Source organism: Salmo salar, chromosome ssa01 (genome assembly GCF_905237065.1).
Source record: "Salmo salar chromosome ssa01, Ssal_v3.1, whole genome shotgun sequence".
Taxonomy (NCBI): domain Eukaryota; kingdom Metazoa; phylum Chordata; class Actinopteri; order Salmoniformes; family Salmonidae; genus Salmo; species Salmo salar.
Genome location: NC_059442.1, coordinates 141,709,483 through 141,727,365, shown reverse-complemented (window position 1 = coordinate 141,727,365; position 17,883 = coordinate 141,709,483). Strand labels below are relative to the sequence as shown.

At 46.5% G+C, this 17,883-nt stretch overlaps 2 protein-coding genes across 4 annotated transcripts in view; one reads left to right on the top strand and one right to left on the bottom strand.

Annotated features, from left to right (window-relative positions):
• The window catches only part of LOC100195252 (RAB14, member RAS oncogene family), a 22,935-nt gene extending 20,182 nt beyond the window's left edge, over window positions 1-2,753 (top strand). The window contains 3 exon segments of the mRNA NM_001140281.1: window positions 413-500; window positions 1,168-1,198; window positions 1,311-2,753. Of these exon segments, the coding sequence (NP_001133753.1) occupies window positions 413-500; window positions 1,168-1,198; window positions 1,311-1,488 (297 nt within the window). The 3' untranslated portion in view covers window positions 1,489-2,753.
• Window positions 2,754-4,295: 1,542 nt separating this feature from the next.
• LOC106566947 (tyrosine-protein kinase ABL1) overlaps window positions 4,296-17,883 on the bottom strand; it is a 64,876-nt gene continuing 51,288 nt past the window's right edge. For all 3 annotated transcript variants that reach the window (XM_014135631.2, XM_014135641.2, XM_014135647.2), the window contains 9 exons: window positions 16,942-17,237; window positions 13,185-13,457; window positions 10,786-10,870; window positions 10,445-10,622; window positions 9,886-10,070; window positions 9,582-9,734; window positions 8,111-8,200; window positions 7,701-7,826; window positions 4,296-7,494 (listed from right to left, as the gene is read on the bottom strand). In XM_014135631.2, the coding sequence (XP_013991106.2) occupies window positions 5,870-7,494; window positions 7,701-7,826; window positions 8,111-8,200; window positions 9,582-9,734; window positions 9,886-10,070; window positions 10,445-10,622; window positions 10,786-10,870; window positions 13,185-13,457; window positions 16,942-17,237 (3,011 nt within the window). In that variant the 3' untranslated portion in view covers window positions 4,296-5,869. The remainder of the gene's footprint in view (window positions 7,495-7,700; window positions 7,827-8,110; window positions 8,201-9,581; window positions 9,735-9,885; window positions 10,071-10,444; window positions 10,623-10,785; window positions 10,871-13,184; window positions 13,458-16,941; window positions 17,238-17,883) is intronic.

The following is a 17,883-nucleotide window of genomic DNA, read 5'->3' as shown; positions in this document are numbered from 1 at the left end:
GCCCTGTGCATCTCTAAATTGGATTTTGACAAAATGTATGCTTTCATTTACAGTGCAGAATATGCTTTTAGGGTGTTTATACAAAGGCAACATCCTAAACTCAGTCAGCTAGTTTGTACTCAGACAACAGAGTCTCATGTTGGAAAAGGATACATGTCTAGTTCCCAGATGCATTGGAAATGGTATAGCAATATCTGTATCTTTCATGGTGTTTAGCCGATACAGTATATATTGCTAAATCAATTTTTCACACCAATACTAAGTTATACGAGCTCTCTAAGACACTGGGTGAAGTGAGCGAGCTGAATCATGTCCTTTTCTGCCTATAAGTGACGTATAGGTGAGTAGTGAGGCTGCTACTGTTGATGTTTGGTGCCTGGAGGACTGACATGACTCGTTCTCTCCTCCCCAGGTGATCATTCTTATAGGTAACAAAGCAGACCTGGAAGCCCAGAGGGACGTCACGTATGAGGAGGCCAAGCAGTTTGCTGAGGAGAACGGTGAGTCGGAAACCGAGAAGGATTGAGAGAGATGGAAGAAGAGTAAAACTCTCTCTATGGAATTGGCTGTGTGATAATGCCCTCTCACTTGAGCTGGGATTCAACCTGATTGTGAATGTAGACAACGCAGCTTTTAAAGGCAATATTACCACGTTCAAGGTAAACGCTGCAGATTCCGGCTCAATTAGAAATGACCTTTAAATGTGAATTGCGCTGTAATGCGGCTCTACCACGGATCAGAGAATGCTGGCCTTGGTGATCGCTGTAATGCGGCTCTACCACGGATCAGAGAATGCTGGCCTTGCTGATCGCTGTAATGCGGCTCTACCACGGATCAGAGAATGCTGGCCTTGCTGATCGCTGTAATGCGGCTCTACCACGGATCAGAGAATGCTGGCCTTGGTGATCGCTGTAATGCGGCTCTACCACGGATCAGAGAATGCTGGCCTTGGTGATCGGAAGGAGAGCAAGAGGGGTATGGGGAAGAACAGACTCCTCCAGATAGGAGGGATGGAGAGATGAAAAATAGCAACTCGTCTCTGATAGAGGGAGAAAGAGGAGGGAGTGGCACATGCACGGAGATTCATAGGAGAGCGATGAGTGTAGTTATGAGTGAGCAGGGTGGTTGGGGAACTGCAGTAGTCTCACTCCATTCCTTGTGTTACAGGTCTCTTATTCCTGGAAGCCAGCGCCAAAACGTAAGTTAACTGACCTCTGTACATTCTGCCTGCTTTTACCTCCCATTTTCAATGTGCTGAAATGCTCTGCCGTGTTCCTAACCGTGTGTGACTGACTGTGTCCTCTCCCCAGGGGTGAGAATGTGGAGGATGCCTTTCTGGAGGCGGCTAAGAAGATCTACCAGAACATCCAGGATGGCAGTCTGGACCTGAACGCTGCAGAGTCAGGTGTCCAACACAAGCCTTCCGCCCCCCAGGGAGGCCCACTATCCAACGAACCACAGCCCCAGAGGGAAGGCTGCGGCTGCTAATGACCAATGCCTCTCTCTCTCTGTCCTTCTCCACCCCCCCTCTCTCTTTCCTCATCCTCCATCATCCCCTCCCCACTCCACTGGGACTGCATGAGTGTGGGACACGGATGGAGGGAGGGAACAAGGGATGGGTTGGCTGGTCTGGGTTCTGTAGTAGTGTACGTCCCACTGCCCCCCTCCTTCTCTCCCTGTTATTCTCTCACTCCTCTTTTCCGGTCTGTGCATCCTCCTCCTCCTCCACCTTTTCACTTGGTTGTTGTCTTCACGTCTTTCTCTTGTTCCTTCTCTTCCTCTCCTCCTCTGCACCATTCAGTCCAGCTCCTCTGCCATGGGATTCCAGTTCCACACACATTTACATATATAAAGACATGGTTTACTGACACATAGATGGGTAAACCTGAAGAAATACTTTTTTAACGTTTCCTTTTATAGCTTCTATATTATCAATCAAGTCTCATCTACCACATCTGAAACCAACCAAGCCTGTATAGTCTAACCTCCACTGACATTGACTTATCTACAGTCTCTGCATCTCTCCCCCTGCATCACTCCTGCATGGTTTAATGATCTAGGACTATTTTAATTGAACTAAAATGTGAATGAGTAAAATATTTCCCTCGATGGCTTGGTCTCTTCCGGGGGAGGAGATGGTTAGTGAAAGAAATGATGTAATGTATGACGCGACCCGCTACTGATCACTATTAGCGGTGTGTGTGTGTGTGTGTGTGTGTGTGTGTGTGTGTGTGTGTGTGTGTGGTCCAGTTGTTCGACCTGGTCTAGAACAGGTATCCACTGTCTCTACCCAAAGCTTTCCCCCCTGGTCCTTATGGTAAAGCTCTGATACTAGGCAGAGATGGAATCCCACAGTACACCTCAGAGTGGCAACACTAGTGTAGTAGAGAGACAAGAGACCTGGAATTCCCCTGAAACGCCTCTACCTACTTGTCTTTCTCCCTATATGACGTCACAGGAAAGGCTCTGGGTGTTTTCCTGCCAGTACAGTGTCACTGTGCAGGGAAGGGATTTCTTTAACTAAGTTAATGACACTTAAGAAAACAAAACACGTTTTCCTTTAGATCATCAGTTTCATTGCACCAACTTCCTCCTCTTCCCCCCGACCATATCAATAGAATCTGTCTGTCCTGACCAGCATTTTCTTTGTCGTCGTTTGTTGCCTTATTGTTATGGTTAATATTATTACTGTTTAATCTTTACTTTGCTGCGCTTGCGCTACATACTGCTGTCAAATAAACAAACTTTTACAATATGGTGATATTTTTGTGGAGAACATGGTAACTGGTGTAACCAGGTAGATGTTATTTTTTGTATATCCTGAGACACCCTTGGAGAGTGGTGTCACAGCCAGGGATCCTGGAGCAATTAGGGTTGAGTGCCTTGCTCAAAGACAGATTGGTAGATTTCTTTTCACCTAGTCGCTCAGGGATTTGAACTAGCAGCCTTTCGGTTACTGGCCCAACGCTCTAACCACTAGGCTACCTGCTGTGATCAGCTTACCCTATTCCAGTCCTTACCTTAACTATTGAGGTGAGTAATTCAAACTGACCCCAAATCAATGTTAAGGGGCATCTTAACCCTACACCTGTGGTCCCTCGCCCACTCTCCCCACAGGCTTGTATAGTAACAACACCAAGCAACATGCCCCAAATGGGAATACTTATTCTGAATTGTTTCAAGCTCAATTTCTGTACATCTGTAGGTGACCATGCTATTTGGAGGATTGGCAAGCCCAGAGATTGAAGATAAACATGCTGAGGGTGTGTATTTCATGCTTGGGAATTCTGTAACATTGGCCAGTGAGAGACTAAAAGCATAGCTGATGTTTGAGCTGTCAAATCAGTGAGCAGGTGCTCTTGATCATTGTCATGACGCCACACCCATCCCATTCGCATTGAAGTTCATAAGGAGAAAGTGTTGGCTATAAAGAAATAATCACTCAGATTAGAATTCATTTCAATCTGTCAAATCAAGGTGTAGATTACATCTCACATTCCAATGTATGAACTTCTAAACAAGTTGCATCTTAATGCAGCTCTGTGTAGCCAATGGCAATGCCCGGAGCCGCTTGTGGATTTGACAGATCTAACGCAGTTAAACCTCCGACACCACCACAACAACCGCTATGCGGATTAGATTGAATTGAGCCCATAGTTTCTATGAATAAATGTGTTTGGACAGACACTCACTAGTGCTATCTGGTGGTTCCATTGTTTTGTTTCTTCACTCTTCATCCTCAGTCTCTGGGTAGAGGGGGGGGGGAGTGTACAAACTAGTGCTTTGTCGATTCCACTCAACTCTTGCTTGTAGGAGCTGGAGTGGAGAATGTCACTGTTTTTTAGTTAGGTTTTTTTCTCTCCATGTATTTCTTAGGCACCATGTAATGTTTAATGAAATTGGATAAAACTATGACCAAAGTATAAAAAATTGCTTCTACATTGAGTGGTCCCCTCCCCAATGTCGGAGGCGGGATTATTAAGGGGATAGGGTGCCATCACCCTAACTCATTTTAATACACCAATGGTAACATGATGCATTGCTGTCTTAATTTTGGGGCATGGGAATTGGCTGGTGGGAGGGTCTAGAGATGGGTCCTCCTACGTTATAAAATGAACATGTATACATTTTGAAGGAGCTGTGCTAACATTTAAAAGCATTCTTGCGTGTATATGATTTTAATGACAAAATGCTCTAGACAGAAAATACATTATACATAACCTGTTGTACTGCTTGTCATTCTTGTCACATTGTGCACGTAAACATGTAAGTAGAGTAAGAACAGATTCAATTGATGGGTTTCAAGTAGCAAAATTGCTTTGCATTTTAATGCAACAAATTGCACCAAGGTTACAGGGAGAAAGAAAATATGTATTTACAAAGGAGAGCAAAATAAGTCTACAAAATTGTGAGGTGGCTCGGACACAAAAAAAGAAATCTAAGTAGTGGCATGATTTTTATGGAGGGGGGAATAAAAAAATACATGAACAGTACCGTGAAGTAAAGGCAGGTTGATGTCGTCCTCAGGCATCGCAGTCAGTCAGGGCAAGGGTGTGGGGAACAGCACAAACTAATACTGAAAAGAAATACATTATTTAAAGTAGAAAACACATAGGAATATCTTAGTCACCCCCTGACTACACAGTGGCATTTCATTGGTTTGGTAAGAAATAACTGTCCCATAATGAACAATGGTCAGTTTCTCACTGTATATCTGGTCATTTCTCGTAAGACAAAGCAAGTGATGCGTCCTCCATACATTAAAACATGATGTCCATCCAACTACAGAAGGCTTTTGTGAGGTTTGTAAGTGGTGTGTGTTGAATGTAATAAAATGGTCGGACAAGATGGAAACAACATTCAGATCCATCAGAGTTAAGTTGGAGTTCCCTGGTCCCTCTCCAGTAGTGTTCAGTATGGAATATGACAATCATGTGCCTGAAGGAGAAACATTACTATTTTCCTCATCCACATAAATATTTATAAGGCCATATTGCTCTGTTTTAGTTTGGCTTTGGGAGTTACATTGATAGTGTTTTTAAGGCACTCTATTCAGATCCTGTGCACAGAAACAAATGTTCCCAGGTAGTCTTCCAGCTCACTTTGCTTCTTTCCTCTATGGCACAGTGCTGCATTACTGCTACTAGCATCCATTCAGTCAATACTGACACAGTCATATCACACCACAGAGATCTGCCATGAAGGGTGATGTCGCAAGCTGAGGGGGAAAAAGGTAAATGAGGTGGAGAGACAATGTGCACTTCCAGACACTCCCCATTATTTCTGGATGGAAACAAGACGTGTGTACGCTTTGGCTGTTTGTCTCCACAGAACTGGAAGGCATCCTAAGCCATATGAGGCTTTAAGTTTGTGGCACATTCGCAACTCTGCCAGTAAAGGAAAGAATGTGATATGCTTTTTGTCTATAGTGTCATAAAAAAAGACATGATCATATAGAAAATGATTAATGAAAAGGTGACGTGATGCAGAATTGGGCCCAGGCCTCTGGTTAAGGCCAAATTGAACTTGCATTTATAGTTAAGGCTTTCAGACAAAACACATGAGGAAAAACTCATCGAAAATCTGAATGTTCCTTTGATTCTGAGCATGGTAACCACAGTCTTTAGTGTTTGAAGTGTCCTCCGACATCCTGTAAGGCTGCATAAAATCTATTTCTCCAAAGTGTGCATCATGCTCAAACTGTCCAGTGGCACTGTAGCATGCCCTGTGCTCCACCTCAACGTGAGTTCAGCATGACCACAGTGTAGGAGACACGACTATGGAACATTACATGCAGTGAGAGAGAAGGGGGGAGGTTAGGTTCATTAAAGTTCTGCTTTTTCTTCCAGTCAGTGTGGCCTCCTCTCCGCTACCTCTGAACGATGTCACTGATCTCTTTGACAGACGAGAGCAGCTTGCTGAAGTCCTGCTGCGCTCCGCTGGCACCCCCAGTGGCAGCAGGGCAGATCTGCAGCTCGCGCAGACTGCTCTCCAGCTTGTTGATGGCCTCGCGGAAGGCAAACTTGTTCCTCATCTGCTGGATGGACTCCACGTAGCTCACGCAGTACTTGGACAGGTTCTTGCCCGCCTCCAGCACGGCGCTGTGGCTGCCTGTCTGCTCAGAGTTGCGTCCGATGGCAGTGCGCAGCAGCTCTGTGCCCTCCAGAACCATCTCCCTGGTGATGGCAGAGTTGGGCTGGCGCTCTGGGGGCGCACGCGTCTTCCTCAGGGAGCGTCGGGTGTTCATGAGGGGGATGAAGGCTGTGGGAGAGGTCTGGTCTCCTGGGGAGGAGAAACCCAGGGGGCTGGAGGTGGAGCCAGACACTGAGGAAGAGGAGGTCTTTGACGGCTGTGGTTTAGAGGAGGTGCTGAGGCTGAGTTTCTTGTGGCCCTCCAGGAGAGAGCGAGCTTGGTCACTGGGGCTGGATGGGTTGTGGGAGTCTGAGGCCTTGGCTTTGGTGTCTGTGGGAGAGGGGAGCTCCTGAGTGGGGCTGCGGGAGATCTTGCCTGACTTGGCACTGGAGGGCGGGGGTGGAGGGGGAGCAGGCTTGGGCTTCTGGAACTTTCCTCTCTCCCTGGGACCGGAGGAGTCCAGGTTGTGTTTGTGGCGGCGGGCCCTGCACTCGTCCCCAGCTGCCCCCAGAGTGGGAAACACGTTGGGCTTGAGCAGCTCGGCCTGCAGGGCGCTGGTCTTGGAGCTGTCTAGCCCCTGCCCTGGAAGCCTCCTACTAAGCTTGGGCGTCAGGGTCTGGGGGCTGGACTCCGCATCCTTAAACACCTCATCTGATGGATCCTCTGTCTTCTTGGGCAGGCGGGGTGGGGGGGTGAGGGTGCCCATGCGAGGGATGCTGATCTCTGGCTTCTCGTTGGCCCTCTTGCGGGGCAGGGCGGGCTTCCCCCCGAAGGTGCCCGAGTCAAAATGGCCTTTGTGCAGGTCACGGGGCAGCGTGACCGACTTCCACTCAGTGCGATCCGAGCCTGGGGACATGCTGGAGGCCGAGGAGGAGCGCAGGAAACGTTTCGAGTTAGATACTATATCCTCCTCGCTGGGTGGAGTGGTGGCAGTCTTACCACTTACACTGGGCACCACCGGCGTACACTTCTTCCTGGCATGATGCGGGGGGAACAGGGGGCCCGGGTAGGTGGGCGCCCCATTGGTAATACCCCCTGCCCCGTTGTTGTTAGCACCCAGAACCTTGTTGGGATCGTTGGTATGTGTATCACTGAAGGAGCCGTTGTTAAAGTCGTTGTCTCGGTGGTCGGGCGCCAGCCCCCGTCTCTCCGGGTGTCCGTCCATCTCCCTGAAAGAGCTGCTGCGTTTGGGCGGGGCAGGCGCTGTCTTCTTCTTCTTCTTGATGAGGTTGAAGAGGCTGTTGCGGGACTTGTCCTTGTCTTTGGGTAGCAGGCGGTCGTCCTCGTTCAGGTTGCTGTCCAGGAACGGACGCTCTTTCCTTGGGAGCATGGGGGACACGGCCACCTCCGGCTCCACGGCGTCTGGGTGAACACACAGGCATGCAAATCATCAGTTGTTTGAACAACACTCAACACAGCCAAATCACTGGAAAAGTATAGTAGGTCAAATATAGTACGAAAATCACCAATAAATTGTCCCAACGCTCTTTTGACATCTGTTAAATATGGGTTAAAAACACTTAAGGGTGCAATGCATTGAGAAGAGGGGTATGTTAGGCGAGTCTCACCAGGGCTGTCTCCATCTCGGTCCACGTTCCTACGGAGGGTCCTGGTCTTGGTGGGCAGTTGTGGAGCCTGCTGCATGGGGCCCAGCACCACCTTCTTCCCTTTCTTACCCAACTCCTTCTCCACCTCTGTCACATGACAAACACACACACACAGTGTATTAACATACTTCTTGCTCTTATAACCCTGAAACCACTCTGGAGTACAGCACCTGGAAAACAGATGGCAAATTAACTCCTCTAAGCTGAAAGATTACTGACCCAAATATTGTCTGGAAGTGCTTAAAAGCTATTCTCTCTCAATCTGGTTTGATCTAGCACACAACCTACAGATAACACCTCAAATTGAAGAGTTATAGTTGTCTTAAATTCAGCTATAACGTGTGTAATTGTGACTACATAAGGACACTCACCATCAGAGATGCTGGACTCCTGAAACATGGTCTCAAAGGCCTGGTGGGTCTCAGCAAAGGAGGGCCGCTCGGTAGGGTTCCACTTCCAGCCTGGGAGAGAGGGAGAGAACAGGAAATGAGGTTTGGTACCAATCAGAAAACTGTCTGCATGATATGAATGTGTCTGGTTATTTCACATTCAGGGATTTTTCAATATTGGCAGACGTGTTTCAACTATATTGAACAAAAAGAAACACAACATGCAACAATTTCTAAGATTTTACTGAGTTACAGGGATATAGAAGGAAATAAGTAAATTAAAATAATAAATTAGGCCCTAATCTATGTATTTCCCATTACTGGGAATAGAGATATGCATCTATTGGTCACAAATACCTTAAAAAAAAGGTAGGGGCATGGATCAGAAAACCAGTCAGTATCTGACGTGACCACCATTTGCCTCATGCAGCGCGACACATCTCCTTCACATAGAGTTAATCAGGCTGTTAATTTGGGCCTGTACGAATGTTGTCCCACTCCTCTTCAATGGCTGTGCGAAGTTGCTGGATATTGGTGGGAACTGGAACTTTGTCGTACACATCGATCCAGAGCATCCCAAACATGCTCAATTGGTGACAATGTCTTGTGAGTATGCAGGCCATGGAAGAACTGGGACAATTACAGCCTCCAGGAATTGTGTACAGATCATTGCGACATGGGGCTGTGCATTATCATGCTGAAACATGGTGATGGCAGTCGGATGAATGGCACGACAATGGGCCTCAGGATCTCATCACAGTATCTCTGTGCACTCAAATTGCTATTGATAAAATGCAACTGTGTTCGTTGTCTGTAGCTTATGCCTGCCCATACCATAACTGCACTGTCACAATGTTGACATCAGCAAACCGCTCCCCCACACGACGCCATACACATGGTCTGTGGATAGTGAGGCCGGTAGGACGTACTACCAAATTCTCTAAACTGACGTTGGAGGTGGCTTATGGTAGAGAAATTAACATTCTCTGGCAACAGCTCTGGTGGACATTCCTGCAGTCAGCATGCCAATTGCACACTCCCTCAAAACTTGAGACATCGGTGGCATGTTGTTGTGTGACGAAACGGCACATTTTAGAGTGGCCTTTTATTGTCCCCAGCAATGATCATGCTGTTTAATCAGCTACTTGATATGCCACACCTGTCAGGTGGATGGATTATATATTATATTGACAGGGATGTGAACAAAATTTGATAGAAATAATCTTTGTGCGTATGGAACATTTCTGGGATCTTTTATTTCAACTCATGAAACATGGGACCAACACTTTACATGTTGCGTTTATATTCTTGTTCAGTGGAGTTAGTCATTAAGCACTCAATGACTTCATTCCAGTAGACATTAAACAAACAAAACATGATGAAGGTAGTTAGAGAACTACTTTGAAAAGCCAGGCTGTGCCATTTAGCCATAGACAGATGTATGTGTACTCACAGGCCCTCATGAGCTGGTAGACCTTCTCTGGGCAGCCCTCCGGCCGGTCCATGCGGTAGTCCTTCTCTAGGAGCTCATACACCTGGGAGAGGTCTATGCCAGGGTACGGAGACATCCCATAGGTGGCGATCTCCCACAGCAACACTCCGAACGCTGGGAGTTTGGGATAACAAAGTACAGAGATGAGTCTATTTGCATGCCAAAACAAGACTATGTTCATGACATTGTAATCACAATGACATAAGTAATTGTAAATATCAGAAATACATTTGTCATTGAGTTACTGTGTGATCTTCAAACTCACCCCAGACGTCAGATTTGATGGAGAACTTGTTGTAGGCCAGGCTCTCCGGGGCGGTCCACTTGATGGGGAACTTGGCCCCAGCGTGGGCCGTGTACGTGTCCCCCGTCATCAGCCTGCTCAGCCCGAAGTCTGCCACCTTCACCAGGTGGTTCTCCCCCACCAGACAGTTACGGGCTGCCAGGTCCCTGGAGCACAGAGCGAAGACAGAGGAGCATGATGTCAAAGGCAGTGGTATGTATTTATTTAGGATGGCAATTCTCTTCTCATATCTATGTCTTTAGGTGTTGTCTGTTACGTGGGCACTTGAGCATGAAGCTGAGTTTCAACAAGCTTGACAATTAAAAGCAAATTGGGGAATCGACAAGAGGACATAAATCATATCTTCTAGGCCATAATAAAACATGCTGGGGCAAAGTCAATCTCACAGCAACAGCACACATATGATATTTCTGTCTGGGGGAGGACAAATGATAGGCAAGAGTGAGGGGCAGGGGAGGTTAGTGAAAGGTAAGAAATGGGAAGAGAGAGAAACTGAGGTTAAGCTCGTGTCATGTCTCACCTGTGGATGAAGTTCTTCCTCTCCAGGTACTCCATGGCGGAGGAGATCTGCGTGGCCATGTGGAGCAGCACCACAGCATTCACCTCCTCCCTGTTACACTCCCTCAGGTAGTCCAGCAGGTTGCCATGGGTCATGAACTCTGTGATGATGTAGAACGGGGGCTCCCGCGTGCACACGCCTGGCAGAGAGAGAGAGGCAGAGTTAGTCACAGCACTGACAATGGCAGTACAGTGTGGCATTTCACGAAGAGACACAATTTAGGCTCTAGTTAAAAGTAGTGCAATATAAAGGGAGTAGGGTGCTATTTGAGACGCAGCCTGAGACATAACCCAGTAACTCACCCAGTAGCTGTACCAGGTTGGGGTGTTTGATCTCCTTCATGACAGCAGCCTCCTTTAGGAACTCCTCCACCTCCATGGTGTCCTCCTGAGTGGGTGAGAACAGAGGGTCAACCACACACATCAGGAGAACATATATTCAAACAGTTAGCTACATCTACACTGCCTTCAGAAAGCCGTCTTCTTGGTAAGCAACTCCCATGTAGATTTGGCCTTGTGTTTTAGGTTATTGTCCTGCTGAAAGGTGAATTAATCTCCTAGTGTCTGGTGGAAAGCAGACTGAACCAGGTTTTCCTCTAGGATGTTGCTTAACTCCATTCCCTTTCTTTTTTATCCTGAAAAACTCCACATTCCTTAATGATTACAAGCAAACATATAACATGATGCAGCCAGCACTATGCTTGAAAATATGCAGAGTGGTACTCTGTACTGTGTTATATAGGATTTGCCCCAAACATAACACTTTATATTCAGGACAAAAAGTGAATTGCTTTGCCACCTTTTTTGCAGTATTACTTTAATACAAACAGGATGCATGTTTTGGAATATCTTTATTCTGTAAAGGCTTCTGTCTTTTCACTTTGTTTATTAGGTTAGTAATGTGAAGTAACTACAATGTTGTTGATCCATACTCAGAGTTTAATGGCTTTGATAGGGGAGAACTGTTTTAAAGTCACCATTGGCCTCATGGTGAAATCCCTGAGCAGCTTCCTTCCTCTTCGGTAACTGAGTTAGGAAGGACGCCTGTATCTTTGTAGTGACAGGGTGAATTGATATACCATCCAAAGTGTAATTAATAACTTCACCATGCTCAAAGGGATATTCAGTGTTTGCTTTTTAATTTATTTATTTTACTCATCTACCAATAGGTGCCTTTGTGAGGCATTGGAAAACCTCCCTGGTCTTTGTGGTTGAATCTGTGTTTGACATTCACTGCTCGACTGAGGGACCTTACAGATAATTGTATGTGTGGGGTAGAGAGATGAGGTAGTCATTAAACAACTATGTTAAACACAATTATTGCACACAAGCCCATGCAACTTATTATGTGACATGTTCAGCAATCTTTTTACTCCTGAACTTATTTAGGTTTGCCATAAGAAAGGGTTTGAATATTTATTGACTCAAGCCATTTCAGCTTTTAATTTTTCATTAATTTATCATTTCAAAAAACACAATTCCTCTTTGACACTATGGGGTATTGTGTGTAGGCCAGTGACCAACAATCTAAATGTAATCCATTTTAAATCCAGGCTGTAACAAAATGTGGAAAAAGTCAAAGGGTGTGAATACTATGATGGCACTGTAGACTATAGGCATGGCTAGCTTCACATGCTTCTACATGGAACTACCTATAGAAGCATAAGTGTGTTTGCTCAGCAGATGTCTAAAATGGGTAACCTTCTTCTGTTCTACACCAGGTAGTGGTATACTCAGCACAGTTCCCATCCCACCATCCTGAAACTCCACTGTTATTTTCCAACTAACTAAGACAGCAGCTAAAAGACAATATTGACAACTGCACTATTAACTACTACAAAAAATACATAAAAAATAAACAAAAACAGACTACTACAGACAATATTGACTACAGCACTACGTTAGGGTGGCAGGTAGCCTAGCGGTTAGAGCGTTGGGCCAGTAACCGAAAGGTCGCTGGTTCGAATACCTGAGCGACTAGGTCTGGTGTTCAACCTTCCCAAGTTCTCTCACGTCACCCCGCTCCTCCGCTCTCTCCACTGGCTTCCAGTTGAAGCTCGCATCCGCTACAAGACCATGGTGCTTGCCTACGGAGCAGTGAGGGGAACGGCACCTCCGTACCTTCAGGCTCTGATCAGGCCCTACACCCAAACAAGGGCACTGCGTTCATCCACCTCTGGCCTGCTGGCCTCCCTACCTCTGCGGAAGCACAGTTCCCGCTCAGCCCAGTCAAAACTGTTCGCTGCTCTGACACCCCAATGGTGGAACAAGCTCCCTCACGACGCCAGGACAGCGGAGTCAATCACCACCTTCCGGATACACCTGAAACCCCACCTCTTTAAGGAATACCTGGGATAGGATAAAGTAATCCTTCTAACCCCCCCCCCCTTAAAAGATTTAGATGCACTATTGTAAAGTGGTTGTTCCACTGGATATCATAAGGTGAATGCACCAATTTGTAAGTCGCTCTGGATAAGAGCGTCTGCTAAATGACTTAAATGTAGATGTGCCCTTGAGCAAGGCACTTAACCATAATTATCTCCAGGGGCCCGTACTACTATGACTGACCCTGTAAAACAACACATTTCACTGCACCTATCCGGTGTACGTGACAAATAAAATGTAAAAAACACTGTCGTCAACTCATTCTGCTGGTTTAATCTCACTCCCTAGACTCCCAACAAACCCCCTGAGACATGTACCTTGAGGGTCTTGACGGCCACGGTGAGGCTGTACTTCTTCCAGACCCCCTCGTAGACCTCTCCGTACTGGCCCCCGCCCAGCTTGTGCTTCATGGTGATGTCGGTGCGCTCCATCTCCCACTTGTCGTAGTTGGGCGACACGCCGTAGATGGTGGGCTTGTTGCGTTTGGGCGCCGGGTAGTGCAGCGTGGTGATGAGGCCATCGGCTACCGTGGAGTGGTGGTGAACCAGCTCTGCCAGGGTGTTGAATCGACTCTCAGACGACACATATAGCTGGGGAAAGGGAGAAGAGGGAAGAGACAATTTCCAGTTTAGATTCTATGACTGTTAAGCCCATAACAGAAAGGAGATTCAATGACCTTGGGAGTGAGAGGTTGGTTGGAGCAACACTGGAGATGCGGGTTTAAATCCAGCTCGAGTTACATAGACGTTAAATAGGTAACTTTACATTAAAGTGTCTAATAGATGAACACCAAAGAGGATAGATAAATGATTCTGTAATATGAACCAACTGAACTGGCTGGATATGATAATATGTGGAAAAGCAGCACGCTCAGAACGCATGGAGAGCAAGAAAAGCACTTTCCAGCTGCAGATGATCTCTGGCGAGAGATATTGGTCAAGGCTGACTGAACACAGTCTTTTCCATTGTCCATGTCTTATATAAGACCACAGTCCCAGATCCTGTGTTCCACTGTGGAAACATTCTGCACTCTTCATATCTTCATAAATGGATGGATTTCCAGAGTTTATAACAGAATGTAAATGGAGATAATGTAAGTAGGTACTAACTGAGTAGGTAGGTCGTGAAAGAAGCTGAAAAGAGCAGCATCCGAAGGTCTTGAACAATAAAGAGGCCTGTTCCGTTGTTCAACTACCTCACATTCAGCTTAAAGCTCCAACTTGACCACTTATCAGGGCCTGTCTCAGTAAAAACCATCCCAGTGGGAGCTCAGTTTCATTAACACAAGAATCTGGGCTGATCAGAATACTGTCAATCACCCAGTCTGTGTTGTATGGGGGTGATATGAGGAGTGTTCCACAGACAGGAGAGGTACACATATTGGAAAGTCTGCATTCCAGACGGCTGAATGTGAGCAGTGGGAGATAGCGGAACTGCAGGGGGTAGGGAGGGTGGAAGATTCATACTTTAACACACACACACACACACACACACGAGACCAGTGTGTGTGTGTGTCATTTTGTCTACGTGTGTGTGTTTGTGTGCACGTGCTGGTCTGGTGTGGAACAGAGAGGTCGTTTGGAGCATTCCTCTCGTGCATGCCGTTCCACTCGCTCACCTCTGTGCAGTGAGGAATGCTGGGATGCGTATGACATAGAAAGGATGGCAGCTGTCCTGCGGTGGAGGTGGTTTACCTCAGCTGGCCTGACAGACGCTAGGGTTAAGAGAGGGGAGAAGACTGCTGGGTTAAGAGAGGGGGAGAAGACAGCTGGGTTAAGAGAGGGGAGAAGACAGCTGGGTTAAGAGAGGGGAGAAGACAGCTGGGTTAAGAGAGGGGGAGAAGACAGCTGGGTTAAGAGAGGGGAGAAGACAGCTGGGTTAAGAGAGGGGGAGAAGACAGCTGGTTTAAGAGAGGGGGAGAAGACAGCTGGGTTAAGAGAGGGGGAGAAGACAGCTGGGTTAAGAGAGGGGAGAAGACAGCTGGGTTAAGAGAGGGGAGAAGACAGCTGGGTTAAGAGAGGGGAGAAGACTGCTGGGTTAAGAGAGGGGAGAAGACTGCTGGGTTAAGAGAGGGGAGAAGACTGCTGGGTTAAGAGAGGGGAGAAGACTGCTGGGTTAAGAGAGGGGAGAAGACTGCTGGGTTAAGAGAGGGGAGAAGACTGCTGGGTTAAGAGAGGAGGAGAAGACAGCTGGGTTAAGAGAGGAGAGAAGACAGCTGGGTTAAGAGAGGGGAGAAGACTGCTGGGTTAAGAGAGGGGAGAAGACTGCTGGGTTAAGAGAGGGGGAGAAGACTGCTGGGTTAAGAGAGGGGGAGAAGACTGCTGGGTTAAGAGAGGGGGAGAAGACAGCTGGGTTAAGAGAGGGGGAGACGACAGCTGGGTTAAGAGAGGGGGAGACGACAGCTGGGTTAAGAGAGGGGGGAGAAGACAGCTGGGTTAAGAGAGGGGGAGAAGACAGCTGGGTTAAGAGAGGGGGAGAAGACAGCTGGGTTAAGAGAGGGGCAGAAGACAGCTGGGTTAAGAGAGGGGGAGAAGACAGCTGGGTTAAGAGAGGGGGAGAAGACAGCTGGGTTAAGAGAGGGGGAGAAGACAGCTGGGTTAAGAGGGGGGGAGAAGACAGCTGGGTTAAGAGGGGGAGAAGACAGCTGGTTTAAGAGAGGAGAGAAGACAGCTGGTTTAAGAGAGGGGGAGAAGACAGCTGGGTTAAGAGAGGGGGAGAAGACAGCTGGGTTAAGAGAGGAGGAGAAGACAGCTGGGTTAAGAGAGGGGAGAAGACAGCTGGGTTAAGAGAGGGGAGAAGACAGCTGGGTTAAGAGAGGGGAGAAGACAGCTGGTAGACTAACTATCCTAATACTCCTACGACTTCTTTCCCAGTCTCCATTCCTCCTGACCACTAATAACGGTTGGTATAGCACAATAACAGGGTGTCCTAATAGTCATATACAGCCTCCTTTCCTTCAAGCGGACAGGCTTCTGCAATGAATGATGATGCTGGTTCAGCTGAAAATATAATAGGTTGATAATGAACTATTAGGTACCAATTTTTCCACTCACTGTATTTTCACCTGGATTTGGTCCTCAACATCTTTCTGGTACCTATTGAGGTCAGTGGTCATGAAGGAGAGGAGAGGCCATTTTAGAGTGTTGAAACGTAGGCCTCTAACCTTAACCAGTTCTAGACCTGCCGTGTCCTCTCTAAATGAGCCTTTCCCAGAGGGGGTACAGTAAGCTGCTCTGTGGAGACCTCCACTAAAGCCCACTGTCTGCCTTGGCCACAGCTTAATGGGCGGTTATACAGCCCATTAAGAGGAGCTCAGTGAGACAGTCAGGCCACTTACAGCTGCCTCCAATAATCACTTAATAATCACTTAACCAGAGAGAGAGGTAAAAACCCCTGGATGTTTAGGACTTGGGGACATAGGTCTCTGGCAGCGTTGGAAAAAGTACCCAATTGTCATACTTGAGTAAAAGTACCTTAATAGAAAATGACTTAAGTAAATGTTGACCAGTACAACCCTACTTGAGTAAAAGTCTAAAAGTATTTGGTTTTAAATATATGTAAGTATCAAAAGTAAATGTAATTGCTAAAATAAACTTAAGTATCAAAAGTAAAACTATAAATCATTTCAAACTACTTATATTAAGCAAACCATACGGCACAATTTTCTTATTTTTATTTACGGCTAGCCAGAGGCATGCTCCAACACTCAGACATAATTTACAAATGAAGCATGTGTTTAGTGAGTCCGCCAGATCAGAGGCAGTAGGGATGACCAGGGATGTTCTCTTGATAAGTGTGTGAATTAGACCATTTTCCTGTCCCGCTAAGCATTCAAAATGTAACGAGTACTTTTGTGTGCCAGGGAAAATGTATGGCGTAAAAAGTATAATATTTTCCATAAAGTATAAATGTAGTGAAGTAAAAGTAGGCAAAAATATAAAGTAAAGACAACCCCCAAAAAACTAATTAAGTAGTACTTTCAAGTATTTTTACTTAAGTACTTTCTGGGCACTTTTACTTATGAAGATGTGATAGAGTAGAGGTAGGAGGTGTGTGTGTACTGTATATCCTCACCTTCCCGTCGGAGGCCGTGTTGATCCTGTAATGGTAGACGCGTCCCTCGTAGCGCAGTGAGATAGACCTCTGCCCGGGGCTGCTCTCGCTCTCCCTGACCAGGAAGCTGCCGTTGATGCCCGAGCTGAGCAGGTACTCAGCAGCGTTGCGCGACACAGGCCCATGGTACCAGCTGTGCTTCTCCAGGCTGTTGACCGGGGTGATGTAGTTACTGGGCACCCAGCCCTGGCCGTGGTTGGTCTGCGCCTCGCACCACTCCCCATTATGGTTATAACCCAGGACTCGCAGCTTCTCTCCTGCAGCACGGGTGGACATGCCATTAGGGTGAAATCAGGGGAAACTACAGGGGGATTCTACACTACAGACGAGACCTTTTAGGAGTACGGTAGGCGGTTTATATAGACATCACTCCAACTACATTTCTACTGGTTAAAGGAGAAACGTCACATGTAAAAGAGACTTGCTATAGAATGGTTGATTGGTTGTTATAAATGACTAGCATAGTTACTATCCTAAAGGTTCTACATTCTACACAATGCTAGCGCTGAGCTTGTGCTAACGTTCATTTCCAGTTGCATCATAGACCAACATGAAAGTGCCACATACTCACTATTCTGAGACTGAGCCAGAGTGGTTAATCCACTGTATCTAATGTAATGTTTACTCAGATTGTGACACTGGGTTTTTTCCCATTGGTTATGGGGTTAGCAGGGTTGACATCACTGTCTGATCCTGGTTTTAGACTCAGCATAAACTACAATTCACAAGAGAGTTTAATGCAAAAGTGTATTAGTTAATAATATATGTATTTTTAAACATTAACATGAAAACTGTACTTTTCAATTTGGAGATATGAAGGTACGATGCCAACTCCACTTGTTTAGTAAGAAGCCCTAAATTAAATATTTTTTTATAGACTTCTGTATAAAATCGACCCTTATA